General features: G+C 37.6%; 2 protein-coding genes across 4 annotated transcripts; both read right to left on the reverse strand.

Annotated features, from left to right (window-relative positions):
• Positions 1-2,322: 2,322 nt before the first annotated feature.
• On the reverse strand, positions 2,323-9,069 carry LOC122080138 (U4/U6.U5 tri-snRNP-associated protein 2-like). 3 transcript variants are annotated; one of them, XM_042647036.1, is made up of 10 exons: positions 8,940-9,069; positions 7,943-8,375; positions 7,277-7,521; positions 7,020-7,104; positions 6,475-6,660; positions 6,216-6,383; positions 5,920-6,135; positions 4,275-4,446; positions 2,980-3,151; positions 2,323-2,888 (listed from the first exon to the last, which is right to left on the reverse strand). In XM_042647036.1, the coding sequence occupies exons 2-10, from the start codon at positions 8,330-8,332 to the stop codon at positions 2,795-2,797; spliced, it is 1,728 nt and encodes a 575-aa protein (XP_042502970.1). In that variant the 5' UTR covers positions 8,333-8,375; positions 8,940-9,069; the 3' UTR covers positions 2,323-2,794. The 3 variants fall into 3 exon arrangements, with proteins under 3 accessions (XP_042502970.1, XP_042502971.1, XP_042502972.1); XM_042647037.1 differs by lacking the exon at positions 8,940-9,069 and adding an exon at positions 8,813-8,930; XM_042647038.1 differs by lacking the exon at positions 8,940-9,069 and adding an exon at positions 8,847-8,919.
• Positions 9,070-11,063: 1,994 nt separating this feature from the next.
• Positions 11,064-19,963, reverse strand: LOC122078315 (fimbrin-5-like). The gene is made up of 15 exons (XM_042644244.1): positions 19,744-19,963; positions 19,365-19,645; positions 19,050-19,217; positions 18,636-18,874; positions 18,359-18,530; positions 18,208-18,246; positions 17,961-18,029; positions 17,698-17,814; positions 16,718-16,929; positions 15,580-15,738; positions 15,305-15,504; positions 12,785-12,942; positions 12,605-12,701; positions 12,230-12,321; positions 11,064-11,653 (listed from the first exon to the last, which is right to left on the reverse strand). The coding sequence occupies exons 2-15, from the start codon at positions 19,449-19,451 to the stop codon at positions 11,399-11,401; spliced, it is 2,064 nt and encodes a 687-aa protein (XP_042500178.1). The 5' UTR covers positions 19,452-19,645; positions 19,744-19,963; the 3' UTR covers positions 11,064-11,398.
• Between the last annotated feature and the right edge of the window lie 5,386 nt (positions 19,964-25,349).

The following is a 25,349-nucleotide window of genomic DNA, read 5'->3' on the forward strand; positions in this document are numbered from 1 at the left end:
GCCAGTCGCTATCAGTTCCCTACAATTAGTCCAAATGTTGACAATTGTGACTGAACGACTTTACTCTTTGAATCCCTTCAAGAACTTTCTTGGCTTCTACCTCCTGTGCAGATCCTACAACACCATGATTCATAGCAACTACAAACAATAATCCACCCAGTTTCACATGTCTCCTTATAAATTTGCCATCAATTCTACCTCCTGTGCATCCTACAACACCATGATTCATGGCAACTACAAACAATAATCCACCCAGTTTCACATGTCTCCTTATAAATTTGCCATCAATTCTACCTCCTGTGCAGATCCTACAACACCATGATTCATAGCAACTACAAACAATAATCCACCCAGTTTCACATGTCTCCTTATAAATTTGCCATCAAAGACGGGGAAGATCTATGTACTCTTTAAAAGACAGACATTGGTAAGGACAGAGGTGACCAAGAAGGTCATCAAGAGAAGATAACAGAGTAATGATTTTCAAGTCACCAATCCATCGGTTAATATTACAAAGGATTATGGTAGGATTGACCATATGTAGTTAAGTTGGCAAGGTTCAACACCTCACAATTAAAAGATCATGAGTTCAAGTCTCCTAAGCGAGACAGATAAAACAAAACTGCCTTATCCATGCGGGATAAAGAAGTGTTGGAGATAAAAGAAGACACCAAATCAAAAGGGACAAGAAACATAGGGCTGAAGAGAACCAAAAAAGGATCTTTTGTGTATAATCCTACATAATCTCGAATGTTATCAGTTTTGATACGTAGACCAAATGATACAATGCGAGCAAAAGGGTAAAAGCTTGAAGGTATTCATGTTTAAGCAACTAACCTACCATAGAACGAACCTTGAAGGTTCAAGGCTTGCATAAAAAACAAAGAATATTGGCCCCATCTGATCCGAAATGAGGAAGATGATAACACAGTCCTTGGGAACTTCCACCAATTGGTGGAAGGAGAAGAGGTACAAAGGGAGAAGTGGACAACTTCTCCTTATTCGGTTATTGGACAGATTCCTATATTCTTGCTTTAGCTTCTTATGTGGCATAATTTCCATATAGCAACAATATAATTAAGGGTGTTAATCGGTTTGGTTTTGGTTTAAATGGTGCGAATCAGTTCAGTTCACATTTATTTGACTAAAACCATAACCGCACCATTTACTAAACGGTTCCACTTTCTGAAACCGTGACCGTTTAGTAAACGGTTTCGGTTTCCACGGTTTCTAAACGGCGTCAGTTTCACGGTTTTAAACTGTTTCGATTTCGGTTTATTCCATACGGTTTATAAAACGGTTCACAATCAGTTTGTTATAACTTGCAACCATTTCTAAACTGAAGATCATGAACTTATCAAAAAATAATTGGCAACCACGAATAAGAGATTCTATATTAACGATGATATGTCTTAATTTGATAATCTAGTGATATTTCTTTACATGGCCATTCTCAAACATTTAGAACTAATATCATACAACATCCAAATCCAGCCTTCTACAGCATAAAATATTAAAATGACTAGTGGTTCAGCCAAAACACCCCATCTATGATAACATAATAATATAGTAACATATATGGATTACAAGTTCATGATCTAAAGCCTAAACTTGAACTGAATTGCAATAAATCATACCAAAGCAGGATGGACACTTAATTTAATTGTTAATTGTTATACGGATTACTGCCCCTTCTTTATTTAATTGTTATACAGATTAATCGAATTGGTTTAAACGGTTTTAAATGGTTCGATTTAAATGGTTTTAATTCGGTTTGAAACCAACGGGTTCCGCGATTAAAACCGACCCAAACCATTTAGCTAATCAACCTGAAACTTGAAACCATAACTGCACCATTTACTAAACGATTTTGCGGTTTCAATGTATATGAATCAGTTTGATTTCGATAAACGGTTTTTGTTACACATTCACATCCTCAAATATAATACCTCATTTAGTGGACACAGTATTCTTGTCAATATTGAACCATGTGCTAAATTTATAATTGATCTATTTTTTCATACTTTGTTATAATGCTTTAAAATTGTTTGAAAAATCTATTACTTTTGCGACTGATAATACCATTGGAAAAAAACAAAATGGTGACAAACTTCTTATATAACCAATACTGATATTTAAATCCCTACTTTCAAAGATAAGCACATTATATATATAAAAAAAAAAATCATCTACCACCAAAAATCACAATATAATAGAGAGGTCCGACCAATCCAAGACAGACTCAACCAAAGGGAAATCATTCTCAAAAAGAGGGAAAAAAGAAACCAGCATTTTAAAGTACCCTAATAAAATGGTGGAAGATTGCAAAACATGCCCAATCTACTTTGAGTAAGTTATAACTATACATCAATACAGAATGTAAACATTGGCCAATCACTGTCCCCTGGACTGAGGGGTCAAACTAAGCCTAAACATAAATGAGAATTCAACAAAACTAAGGCAGTAGCACAAATTCAGAAGATAGTACAATGTTTATAAACCCCCCAATTAAAAAAAAAAAAATGATGGGTACATGAAAAATTAACAGTGGTAATGCTAATGCTATTTGATATTAAGGTAGGAACAATAATAATATGCTCACATAACTACAAAACACAAAATTTTGCACCGTATCACAGAACCACGAGATTCTGTGCATTCATTACAGCCCCTTCCATCCCAAACAGCACATGCTCTTCATTTTGCCTTCAGGGATGTAACGATCATTTGTTATGAAATAATCCAGGAAAAAGCTCCAAACTTCAGGCTTTAATTGAACTCGGACTCTACTACTTCACTGCTGCATCTCATATATTTGCATGTAAGTCTCAGAGAGAGCAACCATCTGAGGAAGAGTTTCTGCCACATGCAGATCCTGCATCTCATACCTAAAACCATCAATGTTAGTAGAACTGTTAGATTCTGAGGGGAATATTCCTAATATTTAAGTTATACATAGCAAGGAAGATTCAGCTATACCATAATTCCTCTGATTTACGCTGTACAAATACTCTGTAAGACCCTTCACCAGGCTTGCCATCATGAACAATATTTGCAATCAGATCGTATTTTGACCGTAGTTTCTCATTCTCCTTTGGTGTCGGTAAAGGTATATAATCCTTCAGTTCAAGGTTCTTCACAGGAAAATTCACTGATTGAAGATAACATGAGAAAAGTAACGCTTTCAAAGTCAGGAAACCAGCAAAGATCAGACTAAGGAACATATAAGAAAGAAAACCAGCAAAGGTTAGACTAAGGAACATATAAGAAAGACTATCCTGAATACATAAGGAACAAAAATCTAAAAAATAAACTTTCCTAAAACTGTCAACCCTCATTTAACAGGTACTATCTCCATGGATTGGTTGGCAGGTTATTTCATATACATCATACTTAAAAGTAACATCCTAGATCCACAAATAACCTTTCCTAAAACTATCAGCACTCATCTAACAGGTACTATCCCCATGGATTAGTTGGCGAGTTATTCAATATACACAATACTTAATGTAGTGGCCTTGAGTAATGAACTGAGAGATTGCTTATGTCCATAGGTGCCAAGTCAACAAGGTGAGCCATGGAGGTGGGCCAGTGGGCAGCCACCTTCATTCCTAGGCGATGCCTTGAACACCATATGTTTATTCCAGATCATATTTTCCACACACACAAGGGGAAGGGGCTGGGGCTGGGGCTGGGGCTGGGGCTGGGGGGGTCCTAGAGATTGCTGGACGGCCCAAATAACAGTCATATGGCAGCTTGGATGGAGCCCAAATTTTGTAAAAAAGTAAACCCAAGGTCCCTTGCCCACATGTGAAGTTTCAGCCCCAACCAGAGTTGGCTACATGGCAGCTAAAAACTTTAATAATTCAGGACTACCAAGAGGGTGCATTATGCCAGTATAGGGATGCATACCAATAACAAGGGAGAATATTTGATTGAATTAGGTTATGAAACTTGACATATGGCTAACCCAAACCATGTTCTTTCCACCCAGCAGTCAAATTGCCACATCATCCTTCCTTTGACACAATAAGGTAGCCCACACACAAACATATGCAGAAATTTCAGATTATAGAAACATCTAAGGGTAGAAATCAGAAATTATTGAAATTTATGACATGTGGAAGGTAAGATCATTAGGTTTTAGGTTTCGGTGCCTTGGCACATAAGGTGACTGTTTGCTTTGGACCTCAAGAATCACCTTATTGCTTAGGTGCTTAGACAACCGTGAATGTGTCAAAATTAATTGTTGGATTTGAAACACGGAAACTCACCAAGAGTAGGGTTCTTTTCTATGAAGAAATTGTTCTTTGTGAACCGACGCATGTGGAGTATTAGATATTGTGGTAGTCTGGTCACACGGTACCTCATCCTTGCTATACAAGGACGCACAACTTCTGTGATAGACTCACCATCAAATTTCTTCAGTATGTTGAAGAGTGGAACCTGGAAGAGAGTCCAACATGTATAAAATTACCTCATGAATTGTAGAAATGGAGCAAAGAAAAGAAGTATGATGAACAGATGAACCAAAATATGTTTTCATCACCAGCCTTCTGCTTCATCTTGCATTATTTACCATTTTCAAAGAAACTAAAAATGAATTAATATTACCCTTTGTTTTTGTTGTTGTTTATGTTTATGTTTTTTCTTCTTTTTTTTTGGGTGGGGGGCAAGGGGAAGAGGAAATAAATAAACTATTAAAGAATTAGAAAAAAACGGCAGGAGAGAAACCCCCTATTTGAATCTAGCTCTAAGATATCTAGAGCTCCTGAAATCCTTACATCCATATATATTTAACTCTGCCAGTGCTTGACAAACAACCTAAGCTCCCCCCCCCCCCAACTTTTTTTTAGGAGGGAGGGTTTTAGATCAAGTCAGCAGAGAATATTAACAACATTTTAGATGGACCTGAATATGTACTGGAACTTCATGTTTTACTTCATGCAGGAGGGGAACTCCAAATTTACCTAGAAGGTGAGAATAGATGATATTTACCAGTGCGTGGCTGCCATTTGACGTAATTAATGGTTTTACAGTGCAGATTGATGGGGTTCCAAAGACCTAAGAATTATGGTTCAAAAACCAAATAAACCAGAATCGCAGTGGTTGAGGAACATTAGGAGCATGCAGATCAGTTTGCATATTTTGAAAGCCATACCTAGACTTATCCAAATGAACTGAAATTTTTGGGGCTTAGTTTCTGTGTGGGTCTTATGTCAAACCCTAAAGTTTCATGATTTTGGATAGGCTAGGTTGATTTTTGAATGAACTCTCAAATTAGCTGGTTTTAAAGAAGGTTTTGAGGAAAAGAAATTAAAAGAGTCTGATAAAACTAAATCACAGCCCTCTAGGCCAAAATTTGGTCTGCTGAACCCTATATAAGAGCACTATCACGATAATAAAAGTTTTAGATTACTTTGTCTGATCCAACTTTACTTGGCTGATTTCTTTTTAGTGATGTGAGGAGATTCTTATGTACAAATGACCTAGCTCTTTGAAGGGGTCAAATATCCTTGCTTTCGAGTGTCAACTCATTATGATTAGTTTCGTACGATCCAGTTTATCTCCACAAAAGTCTCAAGTGATTCTTTTACATATTGATGCCTCTGTTTCAGTTTGACTGCTGCCCACTTAGTTTTGGATTTTCTAGTTTGCTAAATATTAGCAAATTTTTTTGTTAGTATATCACTATATCAGCAGCCATTGTTATTGTGTTATCTATAATGGGCCCACTTTCCACTACAGTTTAGGAGTTCCTAGACTCTAGTTCTGAATATAATAGGATAAGCTCTCAATGATGACACATCAGCCAATAGGGTTATAAGCAATCATCAAAGATAACTGGAATCCAGATATACTACAATCCGTGCAGATGCAATTTATATCACCAAATTCACATAATTAAGTGACACAGACCTGTGGAATTATATTTTTCTCCATCACATCTTTGAAGAGAGGAGGTGGAGGCAAATCAAGCCCAAGCATTAGGAATGGCATTCTACACGTTTCCGTAAGAACATTGCCATGTTCAGTCCCACCATCTGCAGCACCCCCATTACTTTGTTCATCTCCAGTCTCTTTCTTCTCAGCAAAAGATTTGTTATGTATCTCCTTCACAACCTCCAATTCCCCCTATTAACCATGGCGGTTTAGGTAATGCAAATCTAAAACAACAGTTAAGTGAACAAATAACATCAAACAAAAGTTAAAACCTGGAAGCACTTGTAGATGATGCTGCTGTTTTTCTTTGAACTTTTAAGATCTGAGTGTAGTGTGTTAAGAAGCCATGACATGAACTCCACGGGATCTGACTGCTGACCTATTCGGAACTTTTTTTTACTGGCTTTCATCACTGCCTGCAAAAACTCATGTGGACTGACCTGTATACAAGTTATGTCAGAGGATATCATTTATATGTTCAGAATCGTAAATTAAATGCAATCATCATAAGAAAAAAAAACCTGGCCCAACCTGGCCCTTGAAGTTTCGTGCATGCCAGATCTTTCTTGTGAGCTCTCCAAATCGATGAACAAGAGGAGATCTGCAGTGCTTGTAATTCCCAGGAATAAGGAAAAAATTCCTTAAAGGGGTAACCCTCATTAAAGACTGAATTGTGACATTCACAAAATCAGTTTCTTTAATGTTGTTCAGGCCCACCTGAAATGTTGCAAAGATTGGTAATTGTCAAGAAAATAGGGGCAAGATCAAAATCTTAAAGTTTAACGTTATCCAGATCATGGTTTAAAGTATTTCTGATACGATACAATACCCCTCCGATACGTATCTTAAATTTTTAGTCAACCGATACGGCGACCGATACCGATACTTTAATCCTTGGTCTTTAGTATATCTTAGCGTATCTTTGATACGATACGATACCCTCCGATACGTATCTTAAATTTAGCTGACCGATACGGCGGCCAATACCAATACTTTAATCCTTGATCCAGATAATAAGGTAGTCAAAACACCAAAACAAAAGCAATAACATCAACAGGAAATAAGCATTCAGATACCATTCCAGGAAGATAATCAGAACCATCAAGTGCCCTTGACCATTGCTTATTTTTATCAAGTTGTTCAACTTGTTCCCTACTGAACCTGTATATATTAAACAAGAAGAGTCTATATCAACTTGAATTGGCAACATGCAATGCAATTTAAGAAAGTTACCGGCAAAAATGCATTAAACGTACAACAAAGCAAAATATATTATTAGGGTAGGAAGGGGGAGGGGACGAGGATAAGTGAAGCAGGAGGAAACAATAGAGACCTTGGATTTAGGACATAACGAATGTCATCCAATGATGGGTCATTAATTTCATATCCATCAGGAAGGCAATAGACTTTTTCTGTCTGAAGGTTGATATAAACATGGTGCCCAGCTTCAAGGCTATGAGTATATGCATGGGACTTCTGACCTCTTCCCTGATAATACTTCCCACAGACCAAACATGCATATACATTCAAATTTGACAGAGAAACAGAGCAGAACTTCTCAAAGTCAAAGTCCAAAACCTGCAAAAAAAAAAAAAAAAAAAAAAAAAAAAAACGACAACAGAAGATAAAAAAACCAATAAAATTCAAAGAGATATTTGTACAGACATACATGCACGTATTCTGTTATATGTATATGCACTTTATCTGCCAATAGTATCCATAGTTGCTAAGATAAAACAGCTCTTCTATTTAGCCGATCTAGCTGAAGCCATGCAGTAACTTGCAAAATGAAACAATATGATGGTTAAAGATCATAATACCAAATCTCAAACTCTTCTCAATGCTCTACTATAATCCAAAAACCAATCAACAATTGAATTTACCATATGCGGTTCTCAAGTAACATAAAACTACAAACCGTTTAAGAACCACTCAAGTTACAGAACAACAACAAAGCTAATATTGGCAATAGTTATGATAATGATGGTGAAGCAATTACCTGCCGATTAACTGTATCTAGGTATGGGCAATCCCTTCGAACTTCAACCTGTCGATTACGCCTTCCCTGATTCAACCCTGTCAGGTGGGAATCACTGTCATCCTCATCCTCGGCATCATCGTCATTTTCTTCTTCTCCTTCTTCTCCATGACCATTTCTATGACCCCTTTGCTCTTCTCTATAACCATTTTGTTCTATCCATCTAAAATTTTCTTCTCTCCTTCTATCTTCTTCTTCATCATCATCGTCGTCATTATAAGAAGCAAGGGGAAGAAGAGCATTTTCAATAGCATCATGTGGAGGAGAGGGAGAAGATCGCCGAATTAACTTCTGCCTTTCGAGCTGTGTTTCCTCACTTTCTTCATCCTCCCTGTTTCTCTTTGTTACCATCTTCTCTGCAGTTCACTTCTTACCTTGTCTACGCTTGAACAGTCTAGAAATGAACCCACAACAAATATCCAACGCAAAGGGAGATCAATACCCAAGATGTCATGAAATTTCTAGGGCATGAATCAGCGAGAAACACTACAGAAACCTCAAAAAGTTGAAACGCATTGAAAGATATACACACGAACTATTAGTCTATGTGCAAAGCTAGCTGAAACAGATTCAATTTTAAACCCAAAAAGAAAAATCATCAAAATACCACGGAGAAAGTGAAATCTAAGAACATATAATGGACACAATTTAAAGCAAAAATAAATAAATAACGAAGAAACAAAACCACCACAATTTATAAGTACATAATTATGGAGCACAGAGATGAATTAAAGAGCTTCTACGACATCTTATTGAAGAATCACAGAAGAACAAATAAGAATTTAAAGAGAAAAATAAAAGAAACCGTAGAGAAGACACTGATTGTGTTACCACAAGAGGTGAGATGAATATTGAAAATCTTAACCTAAGCCAGTGAACTTGCAGAGCTCAATGAGCGCTCGACGATTAGAAGGTGTAAAGAGAGAGAGAGAGAGAGAGAGAGAGACAGAGAGATTACCTGTGATACGAAGACGAGCACTGAGAGGGGTCCCCTGCTCTAGAGCAAGGCCCGATGTTAAAATTTGTGAAAGACAAACCGGCTTGGTTGATACATTTAACCAATTTGGTCCACCCATTCTGGACGAGTTTGTGAAGCTTGCGAAGCCCTATAACTTGGGGTAGGTTTTCGTTTACCCATAGAATCTCTTCACCCACCAACCGCCACTGGATTAACCTTTTTACCCACTGTAGCCTCTTCTCACCAACTCACTGGAATTGTGTGGACTAATGAATTCTAAGGTCTCTCCTATCGTATGATAAGTTTCAGTCCAATCTAAATTGACCAAATGACAAAGTATAAGATGTCTTTATGATAATATTGTATTCAAGTGTTGTCGAACAATTTTTTTTTAATTAAGTAATTCAAGTATTAGGCACCAAGCCCTTTTTTTTTTTGGGTAAATAAGGAATTCAATGACAAGGGGGGAAAAGTTGGGAAAAAGATCTTCTCCAACGCCAACGATCCATCCAATGATTAGGAGTGCTTAGACATATATCCCTAAGTGTTGGCAGATGTTGAGATGTGCGATCAAGCCCTTCCAACCCTTGGATGGATTGTTGGAGGGTGGTTGAAGGGTGTAGCCGTTGGCGATGAGCTAAATCCAAAAAATTTGGTTGGGTGCGTGGGTGGGTGGGTGGATGGGTGTGGGGGGGGGATATACAAGGCCCCAAAAGGAGCTAAGCATGATTAGAAGAGGCTACACCCCAAAGGGAAATGAGGAGACAAAAGAGATAAAGGTAAACCCCATAAAACAATAATAATTTGGTTCCTAAGGGGGCCACAATAGGGTGGCCAGTAAATGTAGGAAGTTTGGAAGATACATCAAACTAGATGGCATTCCAAATTTTATAAAAAGATCTAAAGTTTGAATCTACGAAGTTAACACTCCATCCAAATATTGTTGATGGAAGCACAAGAAAACTAGCTTTCCGATAGTATCACAGATAGAGTCTCCAGCAAAGGTTATGTCAATCCATATCCACACTCTCTCAAGAGGGAGGGGCCTTCTTCTAGCAAGCCCATTTCGTATTGCTACCACTCTAAGCAAGGTTTTAGTATACTCTTTCGGTGGCATATCGGTCTCAACTAGTACCACTACCAATACGAATACGGATCAGGTGTATTTTGTCGAATTAGATTATTTTTTCGCAAATTGGTGCGAGGACCAACTGGTCAGCCCACATGATCTAATGACAATAATGTATCCATTGCACGAGGTTCCTCCTCCTGCTACTACAAGATTTCCTTGGTTGTAAGTTTGAGATGGATACAAGTTCCTTTAGGCCACTGGATTTTTTTTAGTTTTCAAAGGGAGGTATACAAATAAACATTGGTTTTAGTGATAGATTTAAAGATTTCTGCCAAAAAAAAAAATGATAGATTTAAAGATCGAATTTTGCATCATTCATGGTGAAGAAAGAATATCTTAATCCACGGGATATGATCATCTGATTGTACTGTCAAAAGGTATTTCAGACATTCAACAATAGAGAGTGACCAAGAGTCCAAGCTAAGCCCAAGTGGAGTTTGCTTTCACCACAGATGTAGGGGCATTTGAACTAGTGTATCTTGAATCACTTATAGAATGAATTGCCTTTCTTTGCTTCTTTGTTTTTGACCCAATACTCCAGTTATGCAGCCACAAGGTTGTTACCTGGGTCTCACATGGCAAAAAATAACTAAAATGAATCATTAAGTCAAGCTTAAATAGATTGATTGTTGAAACTACACTGAGAGAAGGCCAATATAAGGTGAGTTATATAGCTGAGTTGGTCCTCCAAATTCACATGGTTAATCCAATGGGCCCTACTTATGCAATGTTTTGATTTGCCACATGGCTTTGAACTGATCTGAATTAAAAAAAGGGTAGTGACATAGTGGGCATATGCCTAAGTTTGATTAATGAAAGCCCTCTTCAATCATGCAGACTTCTCTTTCCTGGTGGTGTAACTGTGTAAACCATTGGTGAACCTATTGATTGGTGTTCAGACCTTCCCAAAAATAGGAAAAAAAATCTGATGGTGCTGCTTAAATAAACTCTCAAACAAGTAGCAAGCGTGCCCACAACATTGGAGCAGCTTCTTCCCAAATTATTGCTTTTATTATTCAACATCAGGAACATAAAATTGTCAAGACTACACCTACAGGCTACACAATAACAAATTCTAATTACAAAAAGAGGGGGGAATTGAGGGAAAGACTACCTAGAACAACCTACCTCTTGCTCAAATAAAAAAGAAGATTTACTTTACAATACTTTAAGGATTAGAAGCACTTTCAAAAAGAAGTAAGCATCCCTTCAGATAAAATGTGACCCTGGCATTCTACTACTGCAAAAGAGCTTTCATCTTTTTGCTGATCCTCTAAGTTTCTTGGCCAAAAAAGAAGGTAGATTCTTCTGACTTGGAATCTGTGGGTCAATCCTCAATGCCAACATTGTCATTTTCAATCTGGGAAGACGCCACAGATGCAGTATCGGAGACCGCATCATCCATGGTCATATTTGAGATCTCACCTGCCAGAATCCCTCCATCTGCTTCATCCGCACAGGATACTGGGGATGAATCTAGTGCAGAGGCTGCAGTGGGGGATGAATCTGATCCTTCCACTGGTTTTTGTAAGCTCCAGTACATAATGCTGGCGGTTAGAGTGAGGATCATCTTCTGGTTTACCTGCCAGAACAATAGTAGATTAGACAGTTGAGCTTAAAAATCAAACCTAGGCAATTTTTTGTCCACCCCATATTAGTGTGCAAGTCTATCAAGGCTGCAACTTAAATAGAAAAGGAAAGAACATTTTTTTTTTCCAAATAATAATAAGGTGGTATATTGGCTTGAGAGATACCAGGGGGAAAGGAAACTATGATCATATAGACTTATACTACATAAATACATGGTATATATGTGGTAATTGTGCTGCCGAGCATCTGACATGTGCACACAGTACCATATCTTTTAGCAAAAGCAGGAAAAAAATTTGGCATATTACATAAGCTCAAGCTTAAAGAAATCCAACATTCATTTTTCAGGTACTTTGGTCTTTTGCTAAGGAACCATATGACCATTTCAATCCCATGAAATAACGGTGGCTTTTCGATCACATTGGTATGGAAGTGAACAGTCACAATGAACTCCTAAATTGGGTTTGGTATTGAGTCTTTAAGTGGTGTGAGACATTCCTACTCCCCATCTTCATAAAGCAAATAAAAAGTGGCATGCAAAATAAATATACTAGTTTTATGCTCTTACCTCCATGATATCCTCGGGCAACAAGAAAATGGAGCACCCAAGCTTTCGTGCAACACTGATTATATATGTGGCATTCAACTTCTTTTCCTCGTCTGAGATTTTTCATAACAGAAAAGCAGTGAGACAGTCATTGTCATTTTCAACTCATTGATATATTGTTAATTATTCACCAATATCGGAAATTTAATTCTACCTAACATACAGCATATTTCCAGTTTCATGTCCTAAGAAATTTTAAAATGTATAAATAGGGCTGTATCCCTCATTTTCTTGTCGAAGGCTTCAACTCCCACAACTCCCAAGATAATGGGTTTTCACTTATCATAGGAATTCAGTATAGTGAGATTAAACACGTCTAGTTGCAAGAAGACATACCACTTACACCCTTTGTGACAAGGTTCCAATTGACTACCCTTGGCTCCACAGCACTAAGAAGTTCGAGAAAGAATATCCCATTTGATAGGCTCTTATCCTGAAAAGTAGTAGTAGAAGCCTCAAATCATAAATCACAGTTCAGGATTTAGGGGCGAATTAACCAAAGCAAGTTTTCTTTACCTTAAAGCTCTCCATCTGAGATGCTCTGCGTGAGCTCTTCACCTTTTTATTTGCCCAATTTAGGATATCTGCATCTGTCATCTCCTTCCCTTGGGAATGGAATCTCAGGTTCTTAAGGAGTTGGAGCATATTAAACCTCATCAACTGCCATAGAAATGCTGAAACAGACCTAAAATTTCGGTGAAGTTGAACCACAGAACATGCTTATGACAAATATGATATGGATGAAGCAAGTTGCAGTGAGAACTTCTAAAAATAAATTTTATTAGGAAACATGGAGCCAAATTGCATTGGGAAATTGTGAAACTGAAGTTCTTTAAGAAACGTAGAACCTTTTTTTTCCCTTCTCAATGAGTAAACAAATAACTTGGTGTGATCATGAATTTAGATATTGGTTTACGCCATGAAGTTATTCGTATGAAGATGCCACTGCCAGTCCAAAAAATCTCGAGGCGACAGATGACTGAATCCAATGTTCCTATTCATGGCTTCTGGATTTCTTGCAGTATTTGCATAAACCATAAGAGAGAAAGGAATAAAAAGGACAGATGGACGGAACAATAATCTAAGTTCCATGTACGCTGAAAATTTTCAGTAAAACAAAAATCATCTTGTTCTCCAAAAACTTTCATCCATCCTGCTGCAAATTTCCCGAGTCATAGCCGCACTAGACAATGAAGATTCCAACTATCATTGAACCCCAGCTTTTCAAAATAGGGGATGATAGAGGAAAACAAGTAAGAAGATATGGATCCTGCATCTCCTCCTTTAATATGTATACACCCAAAATGACTCTAATCAACTCATGTTGAGAGCTTTAATACTATTAGTCTATAATATCAGTGCCCACTAAAACTGCTTACCTAATGAAACCATCCAGCCCAGTGATTGGACAGTCTGAACCATTTGGACTAGAAAATCCCATAGAGATTAATATACTGCAGCTTAAATTAATTAATTGACTGTAATGCTTACTTCCCACGATCTCCGCACAAAATAATCAAAATTTGATGGCTGAAAGGTCTGGGTGAAAGGAGGGATGAAACAAAAACAAAACCACAACTGGGTAAAATATACCTGCACCCAGCCCTTTGATAACCCTAGTCAGATTCAAATGCTGCTTTTATTATTGAGCAACGTTTCAAGATGATCATTCCCTCCACAGAAAATTTTCTTTCAATAGCAATCACTGTAACACTTAAATGAACAGAAACGGTAGCCCAAAAATTTTCTCATAATTATAGCTTTAAGTTAGCAAATGTTAAGAGTAATCTTCTATTGAACGAATTCATGCGAAGTCTCAAAACTTCTGGGTTTTTGAACACTTTCTATGCTCTGTTGGTGAACCTGAAATAAAGTTAAAAGCAATATAAACCAGAAAGGGGGAAAAAGAAAAAAGATAGAGCAGAGGATGCTGGAAATTTAACATGTCAGCAGACTGGTTTTCTCCTAAACCAAAAGAAGAATAAGAAGAATGTTAACGACGAATGCATTACTATTTGTGCCCAAAAATTTCACTGGAGATGTTTACTTTGACTCCTTGTTTAAAAGGGGAAGTATTTACGTTAGTGACGGAAAAAAGTTCTGGAATCATGGTGGAAATCAAGCCAATATCTGTCAACTGAGACAGCCCAATTGGGCACCCCCACAGATGGAATATTAACTTAGTTTATCCTCATATCTTGCACTCAAATGGTCAATTAAAATGGTTGTTTAGTTTTCTCCATAGTTACCACAAACGGAAAATGGTGGGAGAAATGATACAATAAATGGAAACAGGAAATGCATCTAAACTGGATTACTACACTAGTACACTTAGCGGGAAAAGCCTCCCCCCACAAGGACATGGGAAAAACCACACATGTACTTCCTCAGAAGCATCGACCTGTGGAGGAAATGGGTTTCATCTACCAATGGCTTTTCTACTGCCGTCCATCCTAGGGACAGACACCTACCTACTTTGAACACTCTGGAGAGATGAACGAAAGATTTTACAAAGTAGGATGTTGGATAAAATTTGTGAACCCGAATTCTGCCATTAAAAAAAGAACATAAACCCTTTGTTTCATATACATGCAATCCAAGTTTAGGCTACACAACTTTGTTTCATCATTCATGCTTCTACTAGCAACTGAAACCCATGGTTGTCAGAGCAGAAAACGTAATCTGAGTAGCATTAAAAAAGCACTGCTCAGTAGTTTCATCATACTTTTTGGTCAATCTGTATGGGTTTGGTATGAAATTTGCCCTTGTGCAATATGGACTTTAATGATAAAATAAATATGCACATTTTGTATAGTTCAGTATAGCAGACTGTGTAATACCTATATGTGGGCTAGCTTCCAGCAAACTAATCGCATAATAATTATAGCACAACTTCAAACAGTACCATAACCCAAAAAATAAAATATACCGAACAAAGAAAAATGAAGGGACAGGTCAAATTAGGCAGATATCAGCAAGTCAGAAATAGTTTTGAGTTAGTTATCCTGACAAAGTGCATAAGAAGAAGGAACTCACCAAGTATAAGCTTTTTATTTCCCTGTACAAAATCATTTCCAGCTACATTGACTAGGGAGAAATTCAATTGTTTCCCAATCCCGATAACTTGGTTGCAATTCTCTACTTTTCTAAATGGCATCTTAATGGGAGGTTTTGTTGACTGCTTCCAGTTTACTGATCCCGGAGACACTTTGTCAAGTACTTCTAAAAGGACCCATCTGCATGCATGGGAAATACACATCAAGCAGGACCCAAAAATGCTTCTCTTAAATTCCTAGAAAACACAAGCTCACCCATTTCTGACATCCTCAAACACATTATTGACGTATGTATCAATTCCAAGACTATTGATCCACAGTCGGAAGCATCTCTCTTCCCTAGATACTTGCACATCATCTGTCGTCATCATCTCTGCAAAGGAGATCTTTTTGTCATCCATTGACAGGCCATTTCTGCAAAGGAGATCCCAGCCTTACTTCCACATATAATCCCAAACTTACAGGAAGAGAACAAGCCACAATTGGCATAAAGCAGATAAAAGGAAATAGATGCTTTTAATGTTAATGGGCAGCCACATATTACCCAAGGATCAGTACAATAAAGACAACTAATCAAGGCAATACTGAAGCATCACAAATGCATAGGGTTAACATCAGAACAGACACAGTAAGTATGTGGGTGTGAAAAATATTGTGAATTTCTCGTCAGTGGGTAAGGGGTCTGCTATCCAATTGTCACTTACTCTCCTTTTTCGTAATGAAGGCCACACCATGTGACCATCTAGGTTTTAGACCAAGTGCATTACCCTAAATATGCTCCCCCTTTCCCCTTCTCATTTCTTTCTTGTTTTGCCTGTTTTACCATATGGCATTTCCCCACCTATGATCCTTGTGGCCCAGAGAAGATGCTAAGTCATATACTGAAATGATTTCAGGTGTTGGGAGCCCTGAAAGCATGACATTTCTATCACTCAAAGGGAAGATAGTTTCATCATTTCCTGCTACCCAGATCTATGTGGGCATGTAAACAACCATACCAATATCACCTGGCATAGAAATGTCTACCATTCAACAGTCTAAAAAAAATGCAACTATTTCTAACTATTTCTAATGAAGCAAAACCTGCATAATACAGAAACAGATATAACATATATACTCTTACAGAAATAGATTTATTAAAGTGATCAAGCTTTTCCCCATGCAAAACAACTACATTGAAGAAGCAATACAAACATAACTTGGAATTTTAAGGCAAATTTAGGAGTCCTACAATTAGAATTTTATGCATAAATGCTGCAAAATCTTCAAGGGCTATAGCGGTCCCACCATGACATAAAGGAAATAAGTACATAAGGAGTACCAAAAAAAGGGAGGGGGGAAAAGGAAATCTCCAAAGCATAAGATACTGATAAAATGCAATATTCTTTGTCACCTTTGGTGGAAGATCTGTGCAACGAATGCAAGATTCAGATTTGGTGAGCCTTCAACAATGTCCTTTGGTGTTAAGTATCTTTTACAGTCCATCCGTTCCGCATGCTCAAGTACCAATTTTGCTCTTTCAGTGGGATCCGTCGTATTTGATGTACCTGGGCTACAGTGCTCTGGGGCAAGAACATTGAGAAGGTAAGCATAAGCCTCACCATCCTGCACATGCATATGCTCAAGATTAATAAAAGTATATCCCAAGAAAAAAAAATACAATATTCTAGATCATGTCTGATTAAAGTGATTGTTATAATAATACTACTTAATAAAGTGTGTCTTCAACAGATTGAGATTGATATGATGTGAGATTCAGTAGCCAAAAGAAAATGAGGTACCTTGATAGAAATCAACAGTAATACATAAGAAGTTGGGAGCATGTAAGGCCCAAGGTCACCGAAAAGAGTGTTTGGAGGATGAGAAAAGTCCATATGTTCAAGAAAATTTGGGATGAAGTGGTACAAGTCATGGTGGAACAAAAAATAAAGAGCACTTGTAATATGAACAAAGGTGTTTTGAAGGTAGAGTTAGGAAAGAGTACTCAATATTAGCTTGAGGATCATGTTAAGAAATACTATCACTAACTAAGCTCCAGTCTCACTCTCCGTTCTGCTTCATTCTGCTTTGTAGAACCTACCTTCAACTACGAGGATTTTAATATAGAAAAGAAAAATAATAATCATTATTCTAGCAGAAGATATGCCAATCAATGCCCAGGACAGCTCACTTGCCCACACCTTTCCTCTTCCTGTATTTATAAATAATTTTGGCCTGGATTTGGGATTGTATGATTCCTTGTAAGTAGAGTTTTGTGAAAGTGCTCAACTAAAGTTCCATTAGTTATGATTATCACACAGATGACTTATGAGCATGTATGCTTAATGCTTCCCTTGCCAATATAAAGCGCAAATCAGTGGATATTTCTCTTACCTTTATATCAGAAGAGAAGTTTGTAATAGGTTTCTTGTAGCCTGCTTTTTTCAGGTGGAAATTCATCCAACGTAGTAAGACTTTTTCTGGCGCCAAACCCATAAGCTCCTCCACCTCCTGGTCATATCAACATAGTAAAGAGAAATTTAATAATTTTTCCTCTCAAGACTTATGTAAGAAGGTGATCAAAAAAAAAAAAAAAAACTGATTCAGGAACCAAGAGAGAGAGAGAGAGAGAGAGAGGCATCAATGAGTATTTTTACCTGGCTGTCATCCACCATCTCTAACAGTTGAGGTGTCTTCTTGAGATTGAGGTCCGCTAACAGTTGGATCTGATATAATCAAAATTGCAGTGGGCTAACACAAGTAAATTACAGTAGCAAAAAAAAAAAATCACTGGGTTTTTTGGAGTTAAATTTGGATTATAAACTTTCCCATTATCCCTATTTGTTTTGGTATCCTAGAGAGATTTACGTCGGTGATGTTAACACAATAAGTTTAGGCACTCACCTTTATAATTTGAGAAATTAACCCAAGCACAAGATGGGGCTGCAAAGAAAACAGAGGAATATCAACAAGAAGTACAAAACTGAAGAGTCCTCAAATTCTTGACCCAAGGCTAATGAATCTCAAATGTATAGCTGGAAATGGCTGAACTAACCCTTGCTTCAACCAAGTCCTGTGTTCCAATGTTAACCACAGTGCAGCCAATAGCCTTTGCAGAATTAAGGCAGAGGGTATGGTTTTCATTCCTTTCCCAAGGATTTAGAACTTTTTTGGTGTTAATAGCTCGTTCATCTATGGTCCCGGGCACCGCAACATTGATCAACTTACTGTAACAAGGCAATGGATGTATCAACAATCAGATAAAAGCTACTTGTATCAAGGATAAAGTAGCATTAGTGTAGAACATTGTCAGATGGACCATGCATGTATACCAGAGAAGAACTCCATCTTTCGCAAGATCAAATAGAGCATTTGTAGCAGGATCTAAAGGAAGAAAATTCTTCAGGAATGGATCTTCTCCAAGGTAGCTGTTGATATGGGCAACATAACAAGTCTTTTCTGGATCGCTAATGGTGTGGAGAAGGGTAGTAGTGGTGGCCTTGAGGAATGCTGACGAGTGCTTAGAACCGCCCAATTTGGCTGTAGCTCGGGCTTGTAAATTCAAATATGCCTGCCAATTTGATGAGGTCGATCAACATTTCCATCCACATCCATTCAACTCAAAGAAAAAACAAAAACCCTCCATTCCAAATCCTTCTTCTCCACAAAAAGACTGGCTTTATCAATATACATTAAGGATGATAGAATAGAAATAAAATCTGTCCTCCATTGCTGGGTAGACTCACCCTAAGAAAGGCTTCGAAATCAATCTCATCGTTCACATCAGCAGACTCCCCCAAGATAGCAGAGATCTCCTCCTCGGTAAACATCTGATGAAGAGCCTTCAATTTGGCCATTACGGGCGGCAAATCTTTGACTATCACTTTACCCGATTGGCTCCTCAAAGAAATAAACTAAAAAGAAACATAACCCAATTCATATATCACCTCATATGGCAAATTGATCAAAAAAGTCCGGAATCAAAATGGGTAAGCCGAACCTAAAGAAAGCACCAGAGCGGCACCGACTTCATGCGAAAAAAGGAGATTCAAAATACTCACCTTGGATTTAAGCCCGCGAAGTTCGACCTGAGTGAACTGGCTCTGGAGCGTCGGATCAGATAGATGAACACCCACGAAACTGGACATCGTTGCAACTATAGCGAATCGGGAACAGGGTATGTTGAAGAAGGAACAGCTAAGTTTCTTATCAGAATTTCAGCAAACAGAGAACGCTCAACAATTCTCTAACGAGGGAATTCAATAACAAGATCCCAGATCCATATTTTCAGAGTGAAGCAAATCCCAATGAGAAAATCTCCAATGCCATCGTCTTTCTATTGCTGAAACAAAGAACTCCGTCTAAAAAACGAGAAAATAATCGAAACCCAGATCATGAAATGGAAAAACAGAGAGAACCCAGATAACCCAGAGAACAAACCTGTTAAAAATCCAAGAATCATGTTGAAACAGAGTCGTTTTCTTCCTTCCACATGATTCTAAAGGATTGACGATATTCTAGATAGAGAGAGAGAGAAAGAAAGAAGAAGGAAAGGAAAGGATCGATTTTCCTTCGTTGAAGGGCAAAGTATGGAGAGAAAACCGTTTTGCCTTCGGACCCGCGAAGACTGAGGGGGGCAACCGAGAGATTGCTGTCTCCGAATCCATTTTAAACCTGCATTTCTTAAGGAGGTCGGCCTCGGGCGTAGGATTCAGAGAGAAGGCTTGAATTGTGGTTCCCATGACCGGTGGGAACATGGAAAATTTCATCCTTTCAGTATACCAAATTGACACGTGGATGATAAAATTGGAAATAACTGACAATTAAACATTCTTTCCTGATTAGGTTTTGCCTTTCTGTGGATTGTGCAGAGGAGGCGATGATGGGTCCCACAGTTAACTCCTTTCAGTTATTTTCCCGCTTTCCAAAATCACACGTGTAGGTATTGTTAGTTGGTTCTTGTGATCACCTGAAATGTCCAGTCATCCAATCACAATACGTGGCAAACATGCATGCTTTGGAACCCACTTGTTTTGCCTTGTCAGAAATTGTAGAATGTACTCGTAACGATTCAATTATCATACTCATCATTATCTAATATGGATGGACGGTGATAAGGCGGTGGTCAAATAGTTTGACATCTCTGATGCATTCACATTAAATTATAATATATGACGTGTCGTTTTCTAATTGGGACAGGGGAAAGCACAAGATCCTTGAAAAAGAATGCGAAAAAGTTCTCTGGTCTGAATGGAAAAAAACTAAAAAAAGGATTCCTCTTTCTGTTGAAAATGATCGTTTTCCTAAGGCCTTACCAAAAAAAAAAAAGATTGTTTTCCTAAGGTGTGTTTGGTTCACAAGAAATAGACATGGAGGAAGAAAGAAAGCAAAAAAAAAAAAACTAGAGCACACCAATGAGCTGGCATAAAATGGTATCATAAAGGTCGTTTTATATGAAGAGAGAGAGAGAGAGAGAGAGAGAGGAGCACAAAAGTGTTAGTGTACCCTGCCTAGACAGCTCAAACTAAGGTGTACTCAAGTCCAATTGAGCCCTTATTGGTTTGGTTTCAAGTTGGGTTTTATGGAATAGATAGAAATTGAAAATAAAATGCATTGATCAAATGTATGGAACAAAATTGAAAAACAGACCAAACTCGACAAAAAATTGAAACCGAACTAATAGTAAACAGATAAGAAATTGAAAATAAAATAATAAAATTTGAATTCTCATAGATTTTCTTATGTATACATGTAAAGTCAAAATAGACTGGATCAATCCGATAGCAGTTTGGTTACAAAATTGAAAACAACAAGCCGATATGAAGATGGACTAGACCAAATCGAAACAAAAACTTAATGGTGTAGTTTAAAGTTGATCCAGTAACAACTGAAACCTATACAACTTAATCAAAACTGGATCAAATCGAATGATTGAAAATCCTTGATGAAACTAATGAAAAATTTATGTGAAAATATTCTTCGATCTATCAAGGGTATGGTCCACTAGTACCCTCTCTCTCTCTCTCATCCTCAAATGAAATAACCTAGTTGTCCTCTTATTTATAAAACCATTATGTCACACTTCATTAATGCACTCCTCTATGCAACTTATCGAGAGAATCCTTTTCCTAAATTTATAGTTTTTCTTCTCTTTCAAGTTTTCCCCCTTTTATATTACCAACCAAACATAACCTTAAGAATTAATGATAACCACTTTTAATGTGCTATGGTGTTTTTAGGGAGATTAACCAATCAAGCTTTAATGAATACTAAGCAGTGAATCTTTAGGGTTCACATCATGAGTCCTTAAACCAAGTAATTGCCCAAAAGTTAGGAAGGATTGCACTATTAAAATACCAAAAAAAGGTCAACAATATTAATTATAATTCTTTTCCTTGTAAAAGTGGAAACCATCCAATTATATTTGTTCACACTTGGCACTTTAAAGGTCCTGGAAGCCAACACGATCGGGTTTATCGGTTTATTTCTTTTATTATTATTTTAATTATTTTAACTATTAAAAAATGTTGGTTTGAATTGATCAAAATTGAATAGACTTTTCTCTTCATAGATTTGATATAGTTAAAAGTGATTTTTTACTAGAATCGATTTTTATAAAGAGTCATATAATGATATGGCTGATCTGTATCGATAACGATATCAGTATCAATATTGGGTGTGACTTGAGGTGTAAGGACTCCCAGTCCAGAAAATTTAACTCTCATTTGTGTTACTATATGGCAATTATTAATATTTGTATTAAACAAAAATGACATGTAAGAATAGACATCCTTATGAGAAAAGAACCATGACTCCTTGCGTGTCTCTATGCCCAGACATAGGTCGGCACAAAAAGATCTCATTGTTCCCTGCTCAAATGCCTCTGCACAATCTCCCATTGGCCTATGCACTGACGTAGTGGTTGCACAAGCGAATAAGATTCTCTTGTCCATATTTTAATTGGAGAAGCATTTCTTGGGAGGAATGTGGTTCTTGTGCGTGTGCAAGGGCTAAAGAGAATACACGACAAAACATCTATAGAGATATTATTTTCCATTTCATGAGGAGTGGGTCAGTCATTTGACCCCCATGTGTCTTCCCCCACAAACTTATTCCTATTTTAATTAGACCAGAGTACAGATTCTCACCCTTATGGGCCTTATATGAATAATACCATTTTCTATATTGTCATTGATGCAATGTGCAGATTTCTCCCCACATTGGCATCATAAGAAGTCAGAACTCCCAGTAACTTTATGTAGTAAGAATGTTTGGGAATAAGTTTTTCTTTCATCCAAAGAGGGAATCTCTTCACCTATAGTTATGTGACATTACGATTGAACTTTGGGTCCATTATTAATTCTCACCTCCTATTGCTCAATGTTTGAAATACTCTTCTCCAATTCAACATGAAGAGAGTTAAATGGAATCTCTTCACCACGTGAAAAAAAGAAAATTAATCCTATATTTTCATCCTACCATAGAATCATTTTATGTTGCATTTGTGTTATTATTATTTATTCTTCTTGTGAAAATCAGAAATTCAAACTATCTTTCATTGATAATTGATCAACGGATACAAGTGGATGCATCTTCCTAGAAGATCTCCATTGTCATCTTGCTTTTGTATTTGGTTTCTAGCAAATCACTCTTTGACAACGATTCTTTCCCATCAACGACTCATCTCTAGGAGGTTGAGTCAAAATCATAATCAGGGGCGAATCAGCCCATGCCTAATCCAACATTGATCCGAAAACCCTAGAATTGGTCATATCTGACAACCTAGAGAGCCGGAGACCAAAAACCCTAGAATCGACCATGTTGAATTGGAATCAATTATGGTTGACTCCAACTAATTCCAATTTTTCAAACAGTGCCCATTGTTCCATGACAACCCATGGGATTTTTTTTTGGGGGGGGGGGGTGTGGGGAGTTTCTCTAAGCCGTTAGAGAAGGGTATGCCAATAACCTCTCTCTTTCTCCCTCTATTTTTCGCATGAAATGATCTCGATGCCTTTCCATATGTGAAACTTTTTTTTTGAAACGACAATAAAAATAAATTGATAACAGAATGAATACAAACTAAGCACAGACACAGAGAACACAACAATCACATAAGCACAGATGAAGTGAAATGGATTGTACAATTGATATAACATAAGAAATTCATAGAAAAGTAAATATAAACATAGATGGAGAAAAGTTCATTGGTCGGTAGTGCAAAATATAATCTTTTTTGCACGGCAGTAATTCATCAATTTTGAATGTTTGGAAATACACTAAAATCTCATTGAGATCCACTCACTGTTTCAAAAATTAAAATCGGATCGATCGTCACCATTAACAATTCCGATTTTTCTTGAACGATTGATTCTAAGGATATTGGGACCGGATCGATCGGTTTTCAGATTTGAAAGCTGATTCTAGGTTTTCTAGGATAGATTCCTGAGTGGAATCGGCATGAACTGATTCAACCCGGATTCAACACTAATTTTCATTTTTCTAAGCCCACTCAATTTCAGGGCCTGGGCTGGGATAGGGTTCCTTCTCGGTATGGACTATAGATGGTATGGTCATAAGAATAGGAAGAAGCCCAGATACAAGAAAAAATCCTGCTCCTCCGTGGCATCATGTAACCCAATGGGAAGGGGGAATTGTGCAACTTTAGCAACTGGACTGATGAATAATAATGAGGCACACAAAACATTAAGAAAGCAGTAGACAATCCCTGCCATATGGTTATACACAGTGAATTCGTTATTATTGCGATAAAAGTTTACCTTGACCGTGCGGTGAAGGGACCATACAGCCATCAATGATCATAAACATCTAGGCCCTAGTTAGGAATAGTTAAAAATACACTCCCTTTGTTGCAAGATACCCTTCGGATTCCGCTGTCACATGGCTGATGGAAAGCTTGATCCATGAATTAATCAAGTAATTAAAAAGAAATAGGTGTTATGATCCCATATCAGCATATGGGGGCTGATCTCACATCGGTTTCTATGAGAATTGATGTGGGTTGATATGGCCTTGTGTTCCTTCACCTTGTAAGTCGGTTTATGAGATAGAGTTTTTCTATTTTGGATCCATGTAGCCGACCCCATTTAGTTGGAATAAGATTATAATTGTTTTTGTAATTCTTCCAAGACCATATCATCCCACATAATCGATGTGGGATCAACCGCTATATGTTGATATGGGATACTAATAGTAGGTGTTAAGTTTGTCTCGAATTCTTGACCCGTTTTGAAGATTGACCCAATCCGACATATTTTGGTGGCGATCCGAATGAAAATTTTTATGAGATATGTGATGGAAGTAGAGGGGTTGGGCCGATAGGCCCAAGCTCGGAGCCCATCACTGATCTTGTATGGGGGTACGGGGGCGTAGCCCCGGCAGTATGGTTCGATCGGATCAACCGTGACCCAATGGGTCGACCCGCGATTTGGAGTATATATAATGTACTGTTGCTTGTTAAGAAAGTCATAGTATTCCAGGGTTTTCACGCAGCTAGGGTTTCAGGGCGAGTTTTTCCTCGCCGCTGCTAGGGTGTAATTTCTCTTCTGCATAGTGAATCATCTTCTTCTTTGCCCGAGGACGTAGCACACCACCCTGGTGTGTGAACCTCGTTAAATCTCTGTGTCGTACGGATCTATTGTCTCTTTATTATTCGTGTTTCTTGGTATTTGTTCTAATAGTAGGAGAAGGAGAATTTTTTTTTTTTTTTTTTGGTAAAAAAAGTTTTCTTTCACCCACAGTGAAAAAAGCACCCTCAAATCAACTATCGTTATTACTACCCTCCTAGTTGTTGGAGATCCGAAATACCATTCATTGTGAAGGAATTTCTCCTTCACCGTGGCTTAAGGAAAACTCAATAGTTAGCCAATTGAATGAGAGCTCAACCGGGCCAGAAAAATAAATTAGTTAGAGAAATGAACCAATTAGATTAGAAGAAACAATGAAATGTGGAAATACACTTGCCCCTTCTAGGCCCTGCAGTAGGAGGAGCCTTGTGCACTAGGTTGTTCTTCTTTTTTTTTTTT

The sequence above is a fragment of the Macadamia integrifolia genome, chromosome 5 (genome assembly GCF_013358625.1).
Source record: "Macadamia integrifolia cultivar HAES 741 chromosome 5, SCU_Mint_v3, whole genome shotgun sequence".
Taxonomy (NCBI): domain Eukaryota; kingdom Viridiplantae; phylum Streptophyta; class Magnoliopsida; order Proteales; family Proteaceae; genus Macadamia; species Macadamia integrifolia.